Source organism: Sitophilus oryzae, unplaced genomic scaffold (genome assembly GCF_002938485.1).
Source record: "Sitophilus oryzae breed Bouriz unplaced genomic scaffold, Soryzae_2.0 scaffold_1590_pilon_pilon, whole genome shotgun sequence".
NCBI classification, from domain to species: domain Eukaryota; kingdom Metazoa; phylum Arthropoda; class Insecta; order Coleoptera; family Curculionidae; genus Sitophilus; species Sitophilus oryzae.
The window spans coordinates 2,103,234-2,124,548 of NW_022146270.1; the positions used below are offsets into that span (position 1 = coordinate 2,103,234).

General features: G+C 33.0%; 1 protein-coding gene across 2 annotated transcripts in view; it reads right to left on the minus strand.

Annotated features, from left to right (window-relative positions):
- LOC115879912 (USP6 N-terminal-like protein) overlaps positions 1 to 21,315 on the minus strand; it is a 34,269-nt gene that overhangs the window by 2,148 nt on the left and 10,806 nt on the right. For both annotated transcript variants that reach the window (XM_030896962.1, XM_030896961.1), the window contains exons 10-11: positions 18,459 to 18,564; positions 6,061 to 6,285 (exon numbers count right to left, since the gene is read on the minus strand). In XM_030896962.1, coding sequence (XP_030752822.1) covers positions 6,061 to 6,285; positions 18,459 to 18,564 — 331 coding nt within the window. The remainder of the gene's footprint in view (positions 1 to 6,060; positions 6,286 to 18,458; positions 18,565 to 21,315) is intronic.

The following is a 21,315-nucleotide window of genomic DNA, read 5'->3' on the forward strand; positions in this document are numbered from 1 at the left end:
ACTTGGTTGGGAGTGAACAGGGAAGCACGGTTGGGAGCTCGCACAGAGTATCAGTAGGTATCCTGTAGATATTCAATGTTTTTGATAGTCTTTATTCTATAACAAGAACCTAGCAGTTGAAGAAAATAATTTGTATTACTGGAAATAATACTAGGTATAATACCTAGTCGTTCCATAGGTATCAGAAAAGAATGTGATGTTTTAAATTAAAAAAATTAAATTAGCAATGTACGATTATTATGTGCACTCACTATTACTATTAGGTATGTTAAAATAATTACCGAGATAAAACTTACCTTTAAAGGAAACGTTTTGTCTGGATCTCAACTACAAAATAAAAATTACAAAAATGCCGAATAATCGTGGAATCTGAAATAGTCAATAATGACAATAATCTTCTCTTCTGACAAGCTAAAAGAACAGGCACATTCAGTCAAAAACAATTTATTACTCCGATTACCAACAGATTTTAGTTATCTCCTTCTAGAGCTAAGAAATAGAAAAAGCTACTGACAATCTAATTAATCCTGTCAAATGTTTAACTTGCAAAGTTGAAAACTTCCTTTTTTGGCCGCCTAAACGCTATACGCGTCTGGGATGCGCGGTGACAAAATAAATTTGTCTACGAAATGCCCTATTCCACAAGCCCTCTAACTTTAGTTATTAATTTGAAGTCTGTATGACCATCGTTTAGCAATTTCAATTAGCTTTCCAAAGAAGTATCACAAGTGGGGTATCGCTATCTTGAGATTAGAAGTGATGGGGTGCCACCTAGAAGTGGGTTGGGGTGGTTTGAAAAATACTTCATTTGCGTCATTTAGCTGGGTCCCAATTTGTAACTTATGCTGAAAAAATCACCTTTTTCATTAATGTCCACCTAATTGTTCGTGTAAGGGTAGTTTTTCAATTTCACCCTAAAAACTTTATGACCATCTTTAGCATTTTTCATGAGCTTTCCAAAAAGACGCCACAAGTGGAGTGTTGCCATTTAAGATTTTCAAGTGAGTAGGGGTGCCTCCTAAGGGGTAGGTCGGGGTGGTTCAAGAAATACGTCATATGTATTCCCCCTCGATATTATAGAAACGGTATTTTTTATTTTTTTGATATCTTTTTTGGTTTAAAAATTATAGCCATTAAGTAAGTTTTCAGTGGCCCACCCTGTATATCCCAAATAAAATTAAATTGTGATCAGAGAAACAAAATTTGAATGTTCGGACATGCACGTATTAAAAAAATAAACCAGTTTGTTTTCTTCCGACCAACGAAAATTGACGTGTACGGACGCGCAAACTCCGATGCAATGTAAGTGTGCGAACACAGTGCAAGCAGGTTTGCCGCTTACTGGTGTCAGCGCCAATCTGGGCACCTATTCTTGACATCGTTCGCAACTTTGCGTATACGCATCACGTGTATTTTTATAAACTGGGTATCCCAGAAATAAGTGCAAGTATTTTAAGGGGTGGTAGATCTCGATTAGAGGTGGGAATTCTAGTTCCTTGGGCGGAACTAGTTCCTTAGTTCTAGTTCCTCCAGAGGAATAGTTCCTTGAACTAGGTCCTTAGTTCACAATAGTTCCCGACTAACATTGACATCCCCGTTGCTTGCTAATGGATTTCGTTTTCAGTCAGAACTATTCACCCCCAGTTTACTATTCAAAATTATACAGATCATAATTTTTATAATGTACGAAATATAAGAAGACGTGTAATTGCATATGTTAAAAACATATAGGTAAGTTTTATAGCAGATAAAAAAATGAAAGAAACTCAAATCAGACTTTAAAAACTATATCACAAATCAATTGGAGGAAATAATACGAAAAAATGAATTTTTCCTCACTTCAAGCTTTTTGTTTTTATCTAAAAATTCAGAATATCTACTTCGTTTTATAAGATATTTCTTAATTTTAGGGACATTGAAGTGAAACATTCCCATAAAATATTTAAAAAACAAAGTAAAAATCAAAAACAGTATCCACGGCAATTTTCTGTGGTAATTACGCCGCGCCGGCTGTGGCAATACTGGCAATAGACAAGGCCGAATCCATCGTCGTCGCCTTGTATTATATCGCGAATCTGCCGACTGAATAGATTCCCGTGAACTAGTCTTTTAATAGTTCCTCTTTGTCCGGATTCGATAATACGGCATACGGCTGGCACTCCCCAGTCCTGCCTAGCATCGATCGCGCTGGCCCGATCCGTTCGTACGTAAACTAGTCTTTTATTTAGTTTAGTTCCTCTAAGAAGTGTCTAGCCCTAGCAGTCAACTATTAAGCTTGACCAATCAGGTTGGTTAGCGTGGTTATTTGAAGGGTGTTAATACATTTGTGTTTGTCAAAAACTCTAACGTGATTGGTCGGGCTTAATAGTTGCGGTTGCCTGCTAGGGCTAGACACAAGTGTTCCTCTAGGTCCGGATCCGATAACGTACGGCTGGCTCTCCCCACTCCTGCCTACCATCGGGCTACGCGCGCTAGCCGATCTGTCGCCGTCGCATATTATTCTATATCGGTCACAGTCTCGATCCCGGAACAAGTTCTGAGGTACTGGTTCTTTGAGAAACCAGGAACTAGTTCCTTTCATTCCGGGGTCGGAAGAGTTCATTGGAACTAGTTCGTTCACGAACTACACACCTCTAATCTCGATAAAAGAAACATATTTTCTCTTTATCGTTTTTCAAATAAGTCCAAAATAACGGAGTTATTTTACTTTGAAAATTTCCAAAAAAAAAAATGATTTTTTGCTCAAATTTTGAGAACCACTGGATCTTTTCTGGATTTTCTTTCTTGTAACTTTAATCTACTACCTATGTTGACATATTATCAAGACCATCATTTTTTTTAAATAAAAACTATAAAAATTTTCAAAAAATTCCGAATTTTCAAAAAAAAATTATTTAGAAAAAACCTCATAGGCGTGTTTCTGGGGTTGAACTATACTACCAGTTAAGTTAAAATACTTGCACTTATTTCTGGGACACCCTGTATATGGTTACATAGTAGCGCCGCGCCGTGCTGCCTCGCGCTTATAACCTTGAAAAATTAAAGTGTGTTATCAAATCAGAAGTGTCTAGTCCTAGCCGTCAACTATTAAGCTTGACCAATCAGGTTGGTTAGCGTGGTTATTTGGAGTGTGTTAATTCATTTGTGTTTGTCAAAAACTCTAACGTGATTGGTCGGGCTTAACAGTTGCCTGCTGGGGCTAGACACAAGTATCATATCGGCTAGTTCACAGTGACAGCAGTCAGGCACCGTCAACCAGCGTTCATCGGCATTCTCGCTTTTACCGGAACGAAAATTTATTTATTTCTGCTTTTGCACGCGCCGACGGCACACAGGGGGTATTAAGAACTAAAAGTTGGCCAAAATTATGTTTTATGATTTTTTTGCTTTTTTGCTAGTAATATTAATTATTAATTAGAGGAGAGGTTGCTAATATGGAACCCCATTTTGTTTTTCCTACACAATATTTTTTCCTCTACTCTGAAACCCTTTCCACCGATCAAATAGGGCCATTCTGTGCAAAACCAAGCAATTGGATGAGGATGCTAGAACAAGAAAGTAATTTGTATATTATAGACGATATTTGAGCGAGGATGGGTGTTAATAGGGTAAAGACTATTTCCTTTAAGAATCTATTTAAATCAATGTTTTTTTTGGCAGTGGCAAATATTGGCAAGATTTTTGTGCATATTCCAATGCTGGAGACTTTAAGCATTGAACGGATACTAATTTCCATGCGGAATATTGCCGAATAGTCTTACACCTTATAAAAATGCCACTGATTTTTTAAATATAAAACATTATAAAAAAATAGAATAGAAGGAAACGTTTCAAAATAAAAATATGGCATAAAACAGAACAGAGCCAACAAACAAAGCTGGCTCTGTATCCATCATGACAGTTATTATGAACAATTTGCAAAAAAAGCACTACAAACAATTCCACTATTTTTATAATCTTAGAAATATTCAGAATACACTCAAGATAATTCATACTTTTAACTGAAATATATTATTTATTTGATAGTCAACTTACGACTTAAAAAAGCTAATAACTATAAACTTGCTTACATTTAGTATTTATAGATTTGTATTCAGTTAAGATAAAAAATGAAAATAAAAATATCACTTTTGGCCAGGTTTATAGACCAAATACATCTATGTGCGGCATGGTTTGGTTAGGTTAGGTTAGTTAATCAGGTAAATTTCCTCTTAATTATCTACTTCCGCACCCTTCTCGCATCTCCGAAATAGCCATATACAATACACGTGATGCATATACGCAAAGTTACGCATCTGTGTATTGTTATATGGCTTTTTAGGAGATGCGAGATGCGAGCGATATTTGAAGATGCGAGTGGTCAAGAATAGGTCCCCAGAGACGGCGCTGGTTGCCGGAAAGCAGAAACCTGCCTCCACTATGTTCGTACCCTAACCGCCTGCGTAGATACCATTTGTTTGATTTTTGCTGCGTGCACGTCCGAGCACGTACGACCAAAACACGTCACAATACTTATCACTAAAATTGCGTAGTTCTTCTCAGACGATAGAGACATGATTAACGACTAAAGGAATGTTCGCGGGATGCTCGTTAAAACAATACCAGCAACGCGTGGCCAATGGCCGGCGTGCTCTTGCGCGTTCGCGGCGCAGCGCACCAATGTATATACCATACTACGTACCACAATGCCTAACCTGACATTTCATAGACATATACAGGGTTATTCACCTCATTCGACAAGGAGTATTGTAGCCAAATGATTGGATTTTTAGAAATTGTGAGTGATGGGATCGTTGGAGAACTAGTAAAGCTACAATTTAAAATTATTTTCAAAAGGTACAGAGTGTCCCAGATTAAGAAAAAATATCAAAGTTGTAGTTTTTTAAATAGAATATCCTGTATATTGTTACATTTTTAGTTTCTACACTTAAAATAAAGATAAATTTAAGGTTTACTGCACTTTAATTTTAGCGTTTTTGAAATATTTATGACTTTGTGAAAATACAGTAACAGTTTGGCTGCTGATCCATTACATAAAAATCCTAATGCAACTACTAACGTGACGTCTACCAGACGGCGATATATGATTAAAAATCGAGGGGTGTCTCACTCGGGCATAAAATGTACACGTACTGCCAAAATATTCTTCCACTGCTAAGCGACTGCCAGTGACTATGAAGAAGACTGCCTATGACTGCCATGTAATTATTATAGGCGACTGCCATAAAACTGCCAATGACTGCCAGCGACTGCCAAGAAAATGTACATGTAATTCCAATAGTGAGACACCCCTCGTTAAAAATAGAGAGCTGAACAAACTGTTTTCATCAAATTTGGAACACAATCTACCTCGAGGCATGTAGAAAGGTAGAATGTTAACCATAAAAAGTGAAGACGGACCTAGATATTTACTGTTGCTCCATTTGGTCCATCCATGACGTTACGTTAGTGGTTAAGGGTTAAATAGCAATGGTAGTGCTAGGTAACTGGCAGATTATAAATGACAGGATATTATAAGCAGTGTTGTTTGAATTTTTGATTAAAATTCTACAATAAACTCTTTAAAATAACATGTCATACAGGTGGAGTTGTGTCAACCCAGCTACACGATACATTACGTAGAGAATCTGACAGTGCCGCTCAATTTAAACTCAAATTTTCCATGCAGAGGGTCTAAGTCATAAAATTAAATAACAATATCATATCCGTTTATGTGGAATAACTCATTTTAAGTATTTTAGAAAATATTTTTTATACTTTTCAACTTTTAACAAAGGATTTAAAATAACTAACATTCAGCTACTACTTTCATTGTGAAGACCAAACAATATATTAAAGCCGATTCTGCACAGGTTGTTGAAGCGCGATTATTTTGCAATGTAGATAGCGTCATTTAAAACCATAGTTTTCTAGACATAAGGCATTGCTAGCTGCAAAACTGTCGCGTTTTAACTGCCCGTGTAGAATCAGCCTAAAAGAGAAAAGCACTGAAGTAACAAAATAAATCTATTTCATGCTAATTTTATTAAAATCTCGTATGTGCAGCACATAAAACCATACCTGATCCAACTGAGCTTGCCCCGCCTACTGAGTTATCGCTCATATTACTATGTGTATCTAAACTGTTGTCATGAGCTTGAGACCTGGTAATTGTTGAAAATACCGAAAGATCCGCCGTTGAAGTGACGCTCGTATCGGCCAATGATCGTCGAGAACCATTATGTTCGCGATATTCCAACAGCGAACTTGCATCGTCTATCGAGGGATCGAAAGAGAATTTCGAACCTAGAAGAGAATTTGATTTAAAATCAAACTTTTACAACACAGTCAGACAAGCACTAAAATAAATAAAAAACTATATTCTTTGGAATTAGTAAACTACATAACAAACTATAGTTTAATCATTAAGTAGGTACTTCAAAATATTAATATCAATGATCACAATGTTTGTCCTAAGTTAACCAAATACAGAATAAAATAACCTAACAATATTTAGTAAGTTAATGATGAAAAACTGGTATTTCATATTTCCAGAAAAATGTTCAATTTTTTTTGGAAAAATTTATGTATTTATTTATATATTTAGTCGTACCTGGTTATAACATATGATTACAGCTATATTTTTTCTTATAATGTCTCATAAATTAAATATACAGTATGTCCCCGGATCGTCTTTACAAGAGGAACAATGTTTTTATTATTGACATTTTGAGAAAAATGCATTCCCCATAAAAAATTTTGCTTGTTCTAAAATGGTTAATCTCGTTTATACTTCTCCAAATTTCCATACCGTTTTAGAGAAAATTAAGAAAAACTTGAAAATAGGGTTGAATTTTCAAGTCCTCAAAATCAAAACGCATTTCTGTGGTAATAATATAACTTCGTTTTCATTCTTTGATAGATTGTTATTTATAGAATTTTAATTAACGTAATATTTTTTGTTGTTTTAAAATGTTAAAGAAGCACAACATTAATTTCAATGCTGCGGAAAGGGTGATAATAGTTATCGGAACATGTGATACTTTAACAACAGCCAAGAATATGACATTAATCAAAATTAATAACAACCATCTATCAAAGAATGAAATCGAATTGATATGATTATAGAAACGCCTTGATTTTTAGGACTTTCATTTTCTCCAAAACGGTATGGAAATTTGGAAAAGTATAAACGAGATTAACCATTTTAGAACACGCAAAATTTTTATGAAGAATGCATTTTTCATAAAATATCAATAATAAAAAAAGTCCTATTGTAAGACAATCCGGGTACATACTGTGCATGTACTACTACAGCTTTTACACGCCTTGGAGTAACTAGGTACTACAGTGTAGTGTGCCCTAGTACTACGCTTCAACCACATTTTCCATTGTGATTGTGAATCCCAAATTATATCTTTTATTAATGCGAATAATTTGGGTTTTTTTGTTATTTTCTAAGATCTTTTTCCTACCCCCCTAATCATGCCAATGTTGTTTTTTCATGTAATTGTCATTTTTGTCAAAGTTTCCTGTAAACTTCATTTTAAGTGTATTGAAGAAATTAATACAACTTAATAATGGCTAAAGTTAAATGAATGATGTAATCAAGTATATTAAGGCTTTAAATTTAACAGGTTAAGTTAAAGTGTAGGTATCATGTTTATTCATTTCTCAAAAAAAAAACGAGTTAAAAGTTTTCTTATCATGTGTATAAGCTTGGTGCACTTCAACCGATTTTTTTAAAACCAACAGCAGCGCTTGGCACGGCAGAAATCAGAGGGAGAATGCACGGCGGAGAATGCACCAAGCCAATAGAAGCTGCCACTATCGGAGAATATCGCAAACAATCGGTATATACAAATACACGAGTTTAAATAGCGAGTATAAGAAAAAAAAAATATAATTATTCTAAAAGTGTTAGGAAATATAATTTGTGAAAATTCTAAAAAATTAAATATTTTGATATTTTCAGAAGGTCTAACTTAGGTATTATAATGTATTATATTGAAGCTAATAAAACTTTTTAGATGAGTTCAACTACGGTAGCGAGCATAGTTTTACGCACCAGTTTTTGAAAATATTCACAAAAAAATTAAGCACTAGTTGATTAAAGAAAGAGTATACCATTAATATTGCAAATAATAATTTAACCTCTCATAGTATATGTCTATTTAATTTTTTGATTATGCAATGGGCACTTTGTTTACTCACTTCTTTCGTCGAAGTGCTTGAATCCGTTTTTGCTTTTATCATATCGGTGTGAGAAGCTGTGAAGCTATAAAATAATGATTCGGGAGAGTTGAATATCCGGGAAAGTTGAGTTATTGAATGTTATTGCACCCAATAACCACTTAATTATCCCCTCCTTCACGCGTTAACATTTTTCGGCAATTTTATTAACATTTGAAATTGTCAGAACCACAACGCGACGCACAGTTCGAGTTCTTTTCCACTTAATTTTTACTACCCGAAACAGCTTACATCACACAAACCTCGCACCTGAGTGTTTATAGTTTCAATAACTGTACTAGCAAAAAACTAAAATTCTTAAATATTATGACAAAGTCACGATTTCAATATTATCTTAATGCGATAAACATGAACTGTAACCGGGAAGGCGTGAAATACATAGTGAAAACTTCTGATTTCTGCCGTATAGAGCGCTGCGGTCGGAATTTTTTGAAATCAACTAAAATGTACCAAGCTTATAGCTGAGAAAACTTATTATTATACATACATTGACCTTCTGCTCATAATGGTGCGTCGACCTGAGGAGTCGAGTGCGAGACGAGCGCGAGACATTCGAAATTCGCTAAGTATGGACGGGTCTCGCAAGAGTCTCGCGAGACAACCCACGGAGCCTCGTTGCTATCCGTCCCCTGTCGGTTTTTCGACGGCCGAGATCAAAGAAAGCTAGCGGCCAAGTCTGGATGTGTTGTTGGTAGGCTCGCTCGACTGCGAGATAATTAGCTCTGATATTATAGTGCATATTGAAATGGAGACGAAGATCAGCTGAAATTAATCGATGTATATAAAGCTAAACCAATATTATGGAATCCAAAAGATAAAGAATATTTAAAAAAAAACACGATGCGTGGGTAAATATTTCACAATCGATGAATAAAACCTGGGAAGAATGTAAAAAAAATATTTCTCCACTGGCAATATACAGGAAGGAGATTATTATAGGAAGAAATTTTAATTATTATTGAATTTTGTTACCTAGTCAATTAACTACACAGGGTGAGCCAACGATAAAGTTCATTATTTCATTTGTTTTGAGAATTATTAAAAAGTGTTTTAGAATTATTAAAAAAATAGAAAAACTGTAGAGAAGGTTAAGATACACATTTTAAAATTATTTTAGAGTATACAGGGTGGTTCAAAATAGTGTTACGGATATAACATGGTTTTTTAAATGTAATACCCTATTTTTTATTTTATTTTGAGATTCTGCGTAAATTTTTTTATGTATAATACGATGTTTATTATGTATAATGCATAAAAAAATTTTTTGTATAATTTGTTATATACAGGGTGTCTCAGATTTTAATCGGGAAAATTTAATAGACGATAGAACTTGCAAAAATAAAACAAAAAGTTCATATCAACTTCTAACATTTAAAGCTTCCTTTTCGAGATACAGGGTGTTAAAGTTACTTAAAAAAGAAAAAAAAATAATATATTTGAAAAACTATTTAATCGATTTTGATATAACTTGACCCGTTTATAATACTTACGATGGGACTTAATTTGATGTAATTAGATTTAAGTTTAATGGCCAGGGGCAGCGGTGGGGCATCACTGTTAAATTATTTTAAAGGAAAAAATAGGCACGCCACTGCTTTTTTAGAAGTTTAATATTATTTTTGGATTTAGTAATTAAAAATATTATTTTTTTGTCTTCTGACTTTTTTGTCTATCTTGCTTACTTCTTGCGAAAAAAAATAAATTCTAATTGGTAATTAATATTATAATTGGTATTCTAATGGTACCCTGTATCTCGAAAAGGAAGCTTCAAATCTTACAAGTTGATATGAACTTTTTGTTTTATTTTTGCAAGTTCTATCGTCTATTAAATTTTCCCGATTAAAATCTGAGACACCCTGTATAATAAAATTATATAAGGATTCTTGCCACTTAACTGCTGATATAGAAATTTAATTCTACGCTGTGTTTGTCATAATGTGGATCAATCTGCTCTCACTACCGGTTTCGGAGCCCTACTCCATCATCAGGTGAGCTTGGGCAGATCCACAAAATGACAACCACAGCGCAGACATAGTTAATTCCGACTTGTCGGAAAGTGTCGGTTAGATATTAAGTCCCGAACGGGAGATAGCTGCCTGCGTGTAATGGTAGTACTTTCGTACCACCGAGGCGAAACTATCGATAGTAAAAAGATGGTAAAAGGCTTTTTTTTCAGGCAAGCCAAATTATAAAATAGAAAACAAATTTCTTGCAGTATTGGTATATAATAAAATTATATAAGGATTAAATTTCTATATCAGCAGTTAAGTGGCAAGAATCCTTATATAATTTTATTAAATACCTATACTGCAAGAAATTTGTTTTCTATTTTATAATTTGGCTTGCCTGAAAAAAAAGCCTTTTACCATCTTTTTACTATCGATAGTTTCGCCTCGGTGGTACGAAAGTACTACCATTACACGCAGGCAGCTATCTCCCGTTCGGGACTTAATAGGGAGTTTTCGTTGCTTTAAAAAAAATCAACGGTACGGTTAACGGATACGTAACCATAACCGCTATTTTGACAGATAAAAAAACAGTTTTCGGACTTTCGGTTCATCGGTTCGGAGCCGACATACGATACGATAACCGAAAACTGACAGCTAAGCACAGCCCGTAGCGTAGTATTTTGATTTTTGGTTTTTGTATTGTTGTTTGATTTGAAAGTTCTTTATATGACTTTATTGGGTATCGCTATATAGGATGGACAATTTAATTTTATTGGACTCTAGTGATGAATCGGATTTGGAGGATGCTGTGCTGTTGGAAGGGTTTGAAAACAACATCGAATATCGAGCAGAACTTTATGGGGAGTTCAACCTAAAAATATTATCTGACCAAGAGTGCAAAGCTAACTTCTGCTTTGAAAAAAAAGACATTCCTCGATTAGTTGAAGCACTAAGAATTCCCAACGAGTTTAACACAGATAAAATAAATAATCAAAACATAAACAAAATAGAATGATGTTAGGTTAGATCTGTATCTTTCAATGTTGTGTTTCTACTGCGCTAGTGCGCATGCGTACCGCTATGTTAACGGCTTTGGCTAACGTCCGTAAAATATCGGCAGCTAGCGGTTACGATATACGATAATCGAAATTGAAATGTCAAAGTTGTCAATTAGCGTTAACCGGAATTGCAATTTGTAAGCAACGAAAACTCCCTAATATCTAACCGACACTTTCCGACTAGTCGGAATTAACTATCTCTGCGCTGTAGTTGTCATTTTGTGGATCTGCCCAAGCTCACCTGATGATGGAGTAGGGCTCCGAAACCGGTAGTGAGAGCAGATTGATCCACATTATGACAAACACAGCGTAGAATTAAATTTCTATATCAGCAGTTAAGTGGCAAGAATCCTTATATAATTTTATTATATACCTATACTGCAAGAAATTTGTTTTCTATTTTGTTATATGTTATATATAATTTGGTATACCCCTAAAAATAATAGTTTTTGTAATAGTTTTGTAATATTTGATTTGATTAAACAAAAAATGTTAGATTTCAGTGTCATAAAAAATTGTCAGTCATGCTATTGTTTCTGAAGTTGGAGTTATAAAATTTGTTAGGATAGTTTTATAGGGACGAAGAAAAAGATATAGGTACAGTTCGTCTGGATCTGTGTCTATGAAAGGAATGCGGACAAAAAACATTTAAATAAATAGCAATATATTTTATACGTCGGCTTGACGAGTACGTCACCGCAAATCGCTCCGTCCACTCATTTTGTGGCTACTTGCAAATTTGTCGAATTTTTATTGATGGGACGCGTCGTCTAATTTTTTACGAAAAACATCGAGAGAATATCGTTTCCCCTCTCACGGATACCCCGTAGCCTCAGAATGGACAAACGTACTGTAAAGATAATTGAGTTACATGCTACAGTGTGTTCAGCATATATTTAGGAATTTCGACTATTTAAAATTAAATAATCTCAAATTTTTTAAATGGAACACCGTACGTATTATCATTTTTTTAATAGAATTTACAAATTTTGCATCACTGACACTTTTTTACCGTACCGAAATCTAACATTTCTTTAAACAAATTGAATTATTACAAAATCTATTATTTTAGATATATAATATGATATGCAAAAAAATTTACTGAATTGTACGTAGAACCTAATAATAAAATAAAAAATAGGGTATTCCCATTAAAACATGCCTATATCCGTAACACTTTTTGAAGTACTCTGTATATTCTACAGTAATTTTCAAATGTGCTTCTCAACCTTTCCTATAATTTTTCTATTTAACATTTTGTTTTAAAAAACGAATTTTGTAAAAGACGTCGTGTCTCGAAACAAATGAAGGGTAAAAGTGGAAAAAATCGACGATGAATAAAATACGACAAACCAAATATCATGTTAAAGATACAAAAATGTATTACTTATGCGTTATTATTTGCTGCAGGTTTTTCATCGGACATGTTTACATAAACCTGTCACCGTTCACTACGATCCAACTCGCTTATCTCGTGGCAGGCTTGCGTCAAAAAATGGATAGAAAATGTCTTGCTCTCGTCTCGCACTCGTCTTGCTCTTGTCTCGCACTCGACTCCTCAGGTCTGGACGCACCATAACATTTCAATCCCATTGCCCAAATAAGTTGTATAAGTAACAATTGAATTAATTAATTGACGAAACAACAGAATTAATTGACGACCTAACCTAACACTACAATAATTGATGTATGTATTTGCTAGCCTGTTAAATAATTGTTGATTCAAAGCTAGTTACAATACCTGTTAAATTTTCTTCAAATAAGTCATCTTTCAAAAGCCTATAACTCTTATGAAGGCAATCCAAGATATTAAGAGAAAATTCTTCATAGTCTTCTTCAAAAGACAGATAAAACAATTAGAGTATAAAATAGATTTTCGAAGTAAATATTAGATAAACCTTAGCTTTGAGCAATACATATTAAAAATAGTCAAATATTAGTAAAGCTTAAGAAAATAACAAATGTCTTACCAGCTTTCAGGCTAAGGTTAGAAACATCACTATACACATAAGCACTGTCAATTAGTTAGTACACACAGCATTTAGACCGATACAAAATAAAGGTTAAAATAATATTTTGTTAACCAAAACTGCCATAAATAAAATATTCTACAAACATAATTCTGTATAAAAAAACTAATTTTGAACTAAAAATTTATTCTAATTTTTCTATAACACTGATTCTAAATTAAATTATCAAAGATCATGCAGAAAATGTCATGCTAAAACCTACCTAAAATAAAATTCCGGTAAATTTTCTCAAATGCTTACTTCTGGCATAACTGTATATTTTAAGAGAGAAAAAAACGGATAGGTTCAAAACATTTCTAAAACGGATATACAATAAAAAAATATTATTAAAAAGAAAGAATATTCAATTTATCGTAGCCTTTAAAGTTTTGGTTTGCAAAAGTATGCACTGACCCTGAACCTGCACCAGTAATGCTTAAATATAAATAACCTTTTAAAAGAGATGATACTAAGTCAGATTTTCATTGAATGAATGTTTAAGAAATCTGAGAATCATAGATTAAAGTAAAAAAGCGCTACTGACAGAATTTTTTATAACTTTGTACCAACCCAAAAAAAAACATATGACCCGACATAATTAAATCTAGGAAGAAAATACAAATTTATGATGTAAACAAATAGACTCTAAAAGAGGGCATTTAAATTCACCGTTTAAAAACAATTTATACAGGGTGTTTCAAAACAAATGCGAAAAACTTCAGGGGGTGATTCCTTGTTCAAAATAAAGGGTAGTTTGCTTCATAAACGTTGGGTTAAAAGTCAACCATTAGGGAGATATTGCGGTACAAAGATGGCGGAAAAATAATGTTTTTATTTTTTATCTTGAAAACGAAAAGAGATAGACTAATAAAATTTTATGGAAGCATTACTGTTATGAAAACACACTTTCTGGTAATTTTTTACTTTTAAAATGAGCGGAAGGGGTTGAAATAAACTACCCCTATCATTCTTGTTAACAAAATTTAAAGAAACATCTTATCAATCACATGCAAAAAAATTAATTTGGATAGTTTAGTTTGTTTAGAAACTTTTTTATCTCTGGTATTTTTTTGATAAAACTCACCGATTTGAAATTAAAAAATAAAATGTAAAGCATTACATGTCAGGACAAAAAAAATTTTCTGATAAAGAATCTAGTGGGCTGCTGTAATTTTTTTAGGAAAAAATCTAGTCGGCCGCTGTTACTTTTTAGGATGTTCCTAATATTATTTTATTTGACATTACTCTACTGCAATACGTTATTATCTAGATGTCCTGACATGTAATGCTTTACATTTTATTTTTTAATTTCCAATCGGTGAGTTTTATCAAAAAAACACAAGAGGTAAAAAAGTTTCTAAACAAACTAAACTATCCAAATTATTTTTTTTGCATGTGTTTGATAAGATTTTTCTTTAAATTTCGTTAACAAGAATGATAGGGGTAGTTTATTTCAACCCCTTCCACTCATTTTAAAAAAGTAAAAAATTACCTGAAAGTGTGTTTTCATAACAGTAATGCTTCCATAAAATTTCATTAGTCTATCTCTTTTCGTTTTCAAAATAAAAATAAAAACATTATTTTTCCGCCATCTTTGTACCGCGATATCTCCCTAATGGTTGACTTTTGACCCAACGTTTATAAAGCAAACTATCCTTTATTTTGAACAAGGAATCACCCCCTAAAGTTTTTCGCATTTGTTTTGAAACACCCTGTATATATAATAAATATTCGTTCCAGCTTTTAGTTTAACTCAACAAAGCGTCATGGCGTGCAGACCACCTTATAACATCATCCCGTTTTAACTTTAGCACTGGTTTTCAAATGGGAAAGCAGGATTTCCCAACGACGAGTACAGCAGTGCGATTCTGTAAACATATTTTCTTTGTAGTGACTTACCAATCGTATACAAATAGCTTAGGCTAGACAAGATTTTTTTTTGCTATGGAGCTTACAGAATCCCACTGCAGCACTTTTACGCCTGGCCTAAGCATAAAAGTACGAAAATATATTATTAAACTGACAAAAAGTGTCAAATTCAACGAGCGTAACCATAATTTCTCGATATACAGGGTGGTCCGAACTGTATTCCAGAAACTTCGGCATCATATTCTACGAATAAAAATAAGTAAAAAAGTTCGTATAAATGTATGTCCTAAAATGCTTAGTTTTGGAGATACAGGGTGTAGAATTTTCATTTTCATTTCGATTTTTTCCAAATAATTTCTGAAGTAACGTCAATATTTGGATGAAAATTGGTGTCTGGGAGTTTTTTGGCATGAGAAATTTGATTTTGATGCCAATATGACTCCTATTTGTAAGGGGCGTCACCTACATGTGTTTTAACTGTTTTGAAAAGTAATAACTTTTTTTGTCCGTACTTATATATATATATAAAACTACTGGGTGAAAAAATATACTCCACGCGTTCCCGAGATAAAGGGTCTTGACAGACAGACGGACGGGCACACGACAAAATGATCCTATAAGGGTTCCGTTTTTTCCTTTAGAGGTATGGAACCCTAATTGAATTTAGATTGTTATATTATCATTAATTAGAAATTATTAAATTGATTGTTATCATTAACTGGAAATGATTAAAATTCTGCCAATATAGAAGATACGAGAACATGCATAAAATATTAGTTGAAATTCATATGTATATGTATATTTACAATTTATGATTCCCAGATTATTAATGGTAGTTGGAAAGACATGTTAGAAAACACCAAAACCAATTATGACGTATTTGTTTCATATAAATATATTGCAAGAAAAATACATACCAAATAAAAAATAAAAAAATATATTACATTTTCATTAAACCTAATTGTATTAGAAACATACCATTATTTTTAGGACATTTATTTACAAATTATAAACTATACAGCCTACAGCAGTAAACTGGACAGTTTTGTTGTTATTTCAAATAAGTACTATCTTACAGTATTAAAAATTAAATTATACAAAAATAAAAATGATACCTAATAGAACTAACAAAAAATACTGATTAGGAACGTATAGAAGATTTTGAGCAACTTAATAATAATATTCGAAAAGACAAAGGAATTAAAAAAACTTTCTTTTTTTATGGTAAATAATGCATCAACTTATATATCGATGATACTTTTTTAAGCATAAGAAAAACTTAAATGCAAAAATAGCAATGCGCAGGCATAATTACTTTCGGCGGCACTAATCTAAAATACATTTATAAATATGATCAAATGATCTACAATAAACAAATAAATATTTTAATAAGGTAAAAAATTGATATTCAATATAAGGAAAAATGGATAACACAGCTATAGTATTTTGGCAATGATGATATAATGCTTATTTGTAATATTTAGGTTGCTTAAGATATCTATCTTAAATCAATGCTTAGACAAGAACTTGTTGGTAGTTCAAAGATATTTGAGAACATTCAAATAATCAGTCTTTTCGCGATATAAAGTGTAAAGCCGCGTATACACCTGAGGACGCATGTGCTGAGTCGATAAATAAGCATGCTTTTTATAGTGTGGATATTTCATTCACTCTTTCTCAACGCATACGTGATTACGATACGCCAGGCCCGCACGATGTGAACCGCGGTATATAGAGTCGTTTTTTTTCTAGAAATCAAAGAAACACACGAAATCAAAGAAACACACGTATATATTATTTAAAAAATCGGATATAAGAATTTAATGTGGAGTGGTCAAATGAAGATTGTTTGGGCATTACTAAGCTGACCAATATTTTTCAATATTGTATGATCCGAAACATAAATCATTTCATTTTTCAGAAACTAAAAAAGATGTTTGGGATCAAATAGCAAAAAATATGCTAAAATGTTAGATGCATATGGTTTAGAAAATCCGAGTCTCTGCGCAGTATGCCTCTATGGTTCTGCATATATGTCTCAGCTACCATCTTCGCTTCTTTTTTTTTCATTGTTTTTGTTTCATTGTTTTATAAATTATTATAAGGTCCAAGCTGCTACAGTCATATCTTTGGACATTATTTCTATTATTATATTAATACCCCTCGACTTGATTATCACCCATGTACAAGTAGTTCTTAGACAGATAAAGATAGAACTTAGGATAAGAACTTAGAAGGATAAAATATAGGAATGACCTAATATCGCACGCATGCGTTTGACAGTGCTTTCCTTCCCATGACGTGAGCACACATGACTTGAGAGCGCACACATAAACATGCGTGCTCAACACATTCGCTCGCAAGTCTGTACGCGGCTTAATAAGCTAAATGATAAGATATAGAAAAATAGAATTTTGATAATACTATATATAAAAAGTAGAATTGAGTGAGAGCACAATTTTTTGCCCTGCGACAACTGACGTTGTGGCAAATTACGAAAAATCCTCTTTCCATGAGTAAAAAAAGAGGGTTAGGAGACAAAACACAAAAGTCAAAAGAAAAAGTGGTTCAGAATATTATTTTTCGTTTATATTTCGAGTTTCATACATATACAAGGGAATAGCAGCATTTTTTTAGATTTATTCTGAAGATTCTCAAGAAATATTTTTTTTATTCTCATAAAACAAGTGCGCCCATAAAACAGTACAGTACTTCTATAATTCCCAATCTCGATCTAAATTTCAAGTATGTCTGGTAGCTAGTGGCTTCTAGCCCAATCGTTTTTTGTAATATAGCTTTTGAATAAAGCTGAAAATTAGTGTAGCATTATGAACAGTCTATCAATTAAGAAGCTGTAACGCTTAAATGGAATATTTTTTTGCATATGTATAAAACTATAATTTTTAGAGTGACATTAACATGGCAATGCATGCACTTTTAAATATTTATTACCTAGCCATAAACTTCTTCTGATTTAATTTTAAATATAAATAAAAACTAATATCAAAAAATTATTAAATAAGTATTCCTCTTTAAAATATTCATCAAGCATGACTAGAGATATCGACATTTCTTTAATAACTAGCAAATTACTTACTAATTATTATGTTGTTTATTAGAAGTGTAAAAAGAGAAAAATATGAAAATGAGTTGTATCGAAATCTAAAAGCGCGGAAAAAGTAGTTCTCTGCAAAACATTTTTATGCTGATTTAAAAAGCATAATGGACATTTTATAACCTAGTACATTCCTCAATACTACTAGCAATGCTATCCGTCAAACTGCTTTTACTAGCCAAAGTGGTGCAACTACCGATAGTTGAATTATTTTCAGTGTCCGTACCTGTGAATCCCACGGAATCGGCAACTGAGAGATGGCTCTCTTTATCCTCCTTTTCGGCTTGTTCTCTAGCTGTGTCACTGGTTATTGTAACTATCTCCTGCGTTCGCTTAAAAGAAAATATTTACAATTAATCATGTAACCAAAACGCAATCGTAAGCAACGTCCTAAAAGACTACCCCAAGTAGCATTTGGACGTTATCTAACGTCGGGTATACGTCGCGTTCAATAAACCCGACGTCGGATACCAACGTCGGTTCGACCGCCTGACGACCCTTATTTGCACCTAAATGGGGAATACAGATTCGGGTCGCCTCGACGGCGGTATTTGACCTAATAGGGAATGTAATTCTACCAATTACCAACGTTATATTACGTTGGATTTTAGTCACTTATAATTCGTCGCTAAGCACTTACGTTACGTTTGGTTTCATATTCGCTACCAAGAATACATAAAAATCTAACCAAACTACCTAATTACAAATGGATTCATAATCACTTCTCGAATATAACTATAAGTGCCTATCTAATTTCATATTATAATAATTCTGAATCATTAATCCAGACATCAGTTTTGTCAACGGAAGTCACTTTTTTGATATATCTGATTAAAATACTCCGGAAACCAACGAGCGCCTTCAAAATTAGGTAGATTTATGAAATAAAAATATCTATAAAAAAGTTACTCGCAAAATATTTTTTTAATATTCTAGCTGGTTTAATCATAAAACTGTACTGTGGTTCCCCCCAAACTCAACCTTATCAATATTATTCTACTAGAAATCGAAATGTGAATATAAATTTTAAAAACAAAAAACGATTTTAAAATGGCTGACAATCGGATACGTGTTAAGAATGGCGGATTTCTGTGTCCGACATAATATGAACTACCAATATACCAATTCCGACCGGGTCTCCAACATTAGTCGTCTCACACGACCGAAGTCATCAAACCGGACGACCGGCAATCGTATTATGACGTATATAATTCCAACGTACGCCACGTAACCTCACTTTGCGTATCAGTGATTTGTGGATTTGTGCAACTATCTTTTAGTTTTTGTTTTCTCCTTAAAAAAATGGGCAGCCACTTTTTTAAGCCTAACCTCACATGTGGGAGGAGGATGGGGTCTACTGGTTTCCTAAGCTAAAAAATGAAATTAAGATGCACCAGTGTAATGCAGCATCTCTTCCGGATAAAAATCATTTATGGGTGGAGGCAAGACATCACTACTACTATTATTATTTTGCAAAAGCCTCGACCTCTTTCTGTAAAATATAGATGAATGTCTAAATGCCTTTTTAGTGTTTTTTTAGGCATAAGTTTGTTTACAAAAACTTTTTATTAGGTTATGCTCATGATGTTCATTAGGTCGCAAATGCTACTTAATGGGTTGTATTTACGGACGTAAATAGAGATACGTAAATTAGGTTATAAATATGAACATAAAATACAACAAAATATAATTGGACGTTACTTTAGGGATTATCAGAGAGACGTATCCTATTCGGACAACGGGTAGACGTCGGGCTAGTTCAAGTATATGTACGTCGTGCAAGCCAACGTGGGAACGACGTTGGGAAATTAATAAAAATGGTACGTTGTTATTTTGTACGTCGACAGATCGTTGGATTTACCGACTTGGATCCAACGACGTCGCTTAATATAATAGGAAAGCGCCTAATAATAGGAAAGCGACGTCACCGGTCGTATCACCAGCACCCGACCTAAATTTGCACAAAGTCTGACGTCGCTTCAGGTCAGATTTAGTTCGAAGTCAGATAAATGCTTAATAATGAATAATACTTGGGACGTATAAAAGCGTGTATACTCTATTTTACGACTCAGGAAAAATTTCGATAGACGATCACACAAAAAAAGGGAAGTGATGTCCGTACCAATGCATTTATTTCACTAAAAAAAGTTTCTAATATTTTTTAACTATGATTGAGGTTATATATAAATCCATCATGCGTCATGTCTTGTTTTTTTATGCGTAATGCGTATGAACTCGACTTAAGATTTTTGAGACTTGTCAAATTCTTGCCAAATTATAATATTTGCGTATTGCTTTTGCATTTTGGTGTGTGTTATTACGTGTGTTATGTTTTTTAAAGTTAAATGGAGAAAAAATTAAAGGAAAATTAAGTGTAGACCCAGAGCACAGTTTATACCTAATATACGGTGCCCAGAGAGTTGTGTTAGCGACATATCATCTCGTATATGGTACTAAAACCAAGAGCAACTATAAAATAAAGACATCATACAACAGATAAATAATAATAGATTTTAGTACTGTAGAGACATAAGTCAAAGGTACTTAAAAAATAATATTAGAGTTAATTAAGTAACTTTTAAGGTATAAAATCCAGTAAGTGTAAATTATTATTAATAAAATATTTTGGTTTATTGATTCCCGTGCAATATTATACTTTTTTTTATTTGTACATAAGTTATTTTGATAAATTTAATAATAAATGCTTGAAGTTTCTTGAAGCTTGAAAGTAAGAAATAGTCCCTCTTCCTGCTTTCCTATTGAGTCTACCCTACGACTCAATAATCTGTTGTTTTATTTTACGTTGTGAATAAATGTTGGTAGTTATTAAAATTTTTAGAAAAATATATAATTCTAATAAAAATAGATAAGTTAACAATAACTAATAATAAATTAACACAAACATTCGATACGCTACTGAAGCAGGTAAGTCAAATTGACGTATGTAAATTCTTTGACATCTAATCTTTGACAAGTAGTAAATAAAAGCAAAAATACATGAAAAACATATATAATTAGTTAATTTTAAGTGAATTTCATAAATGATCAGTTTACTACACGTATGTATATTATATAGTCACTTA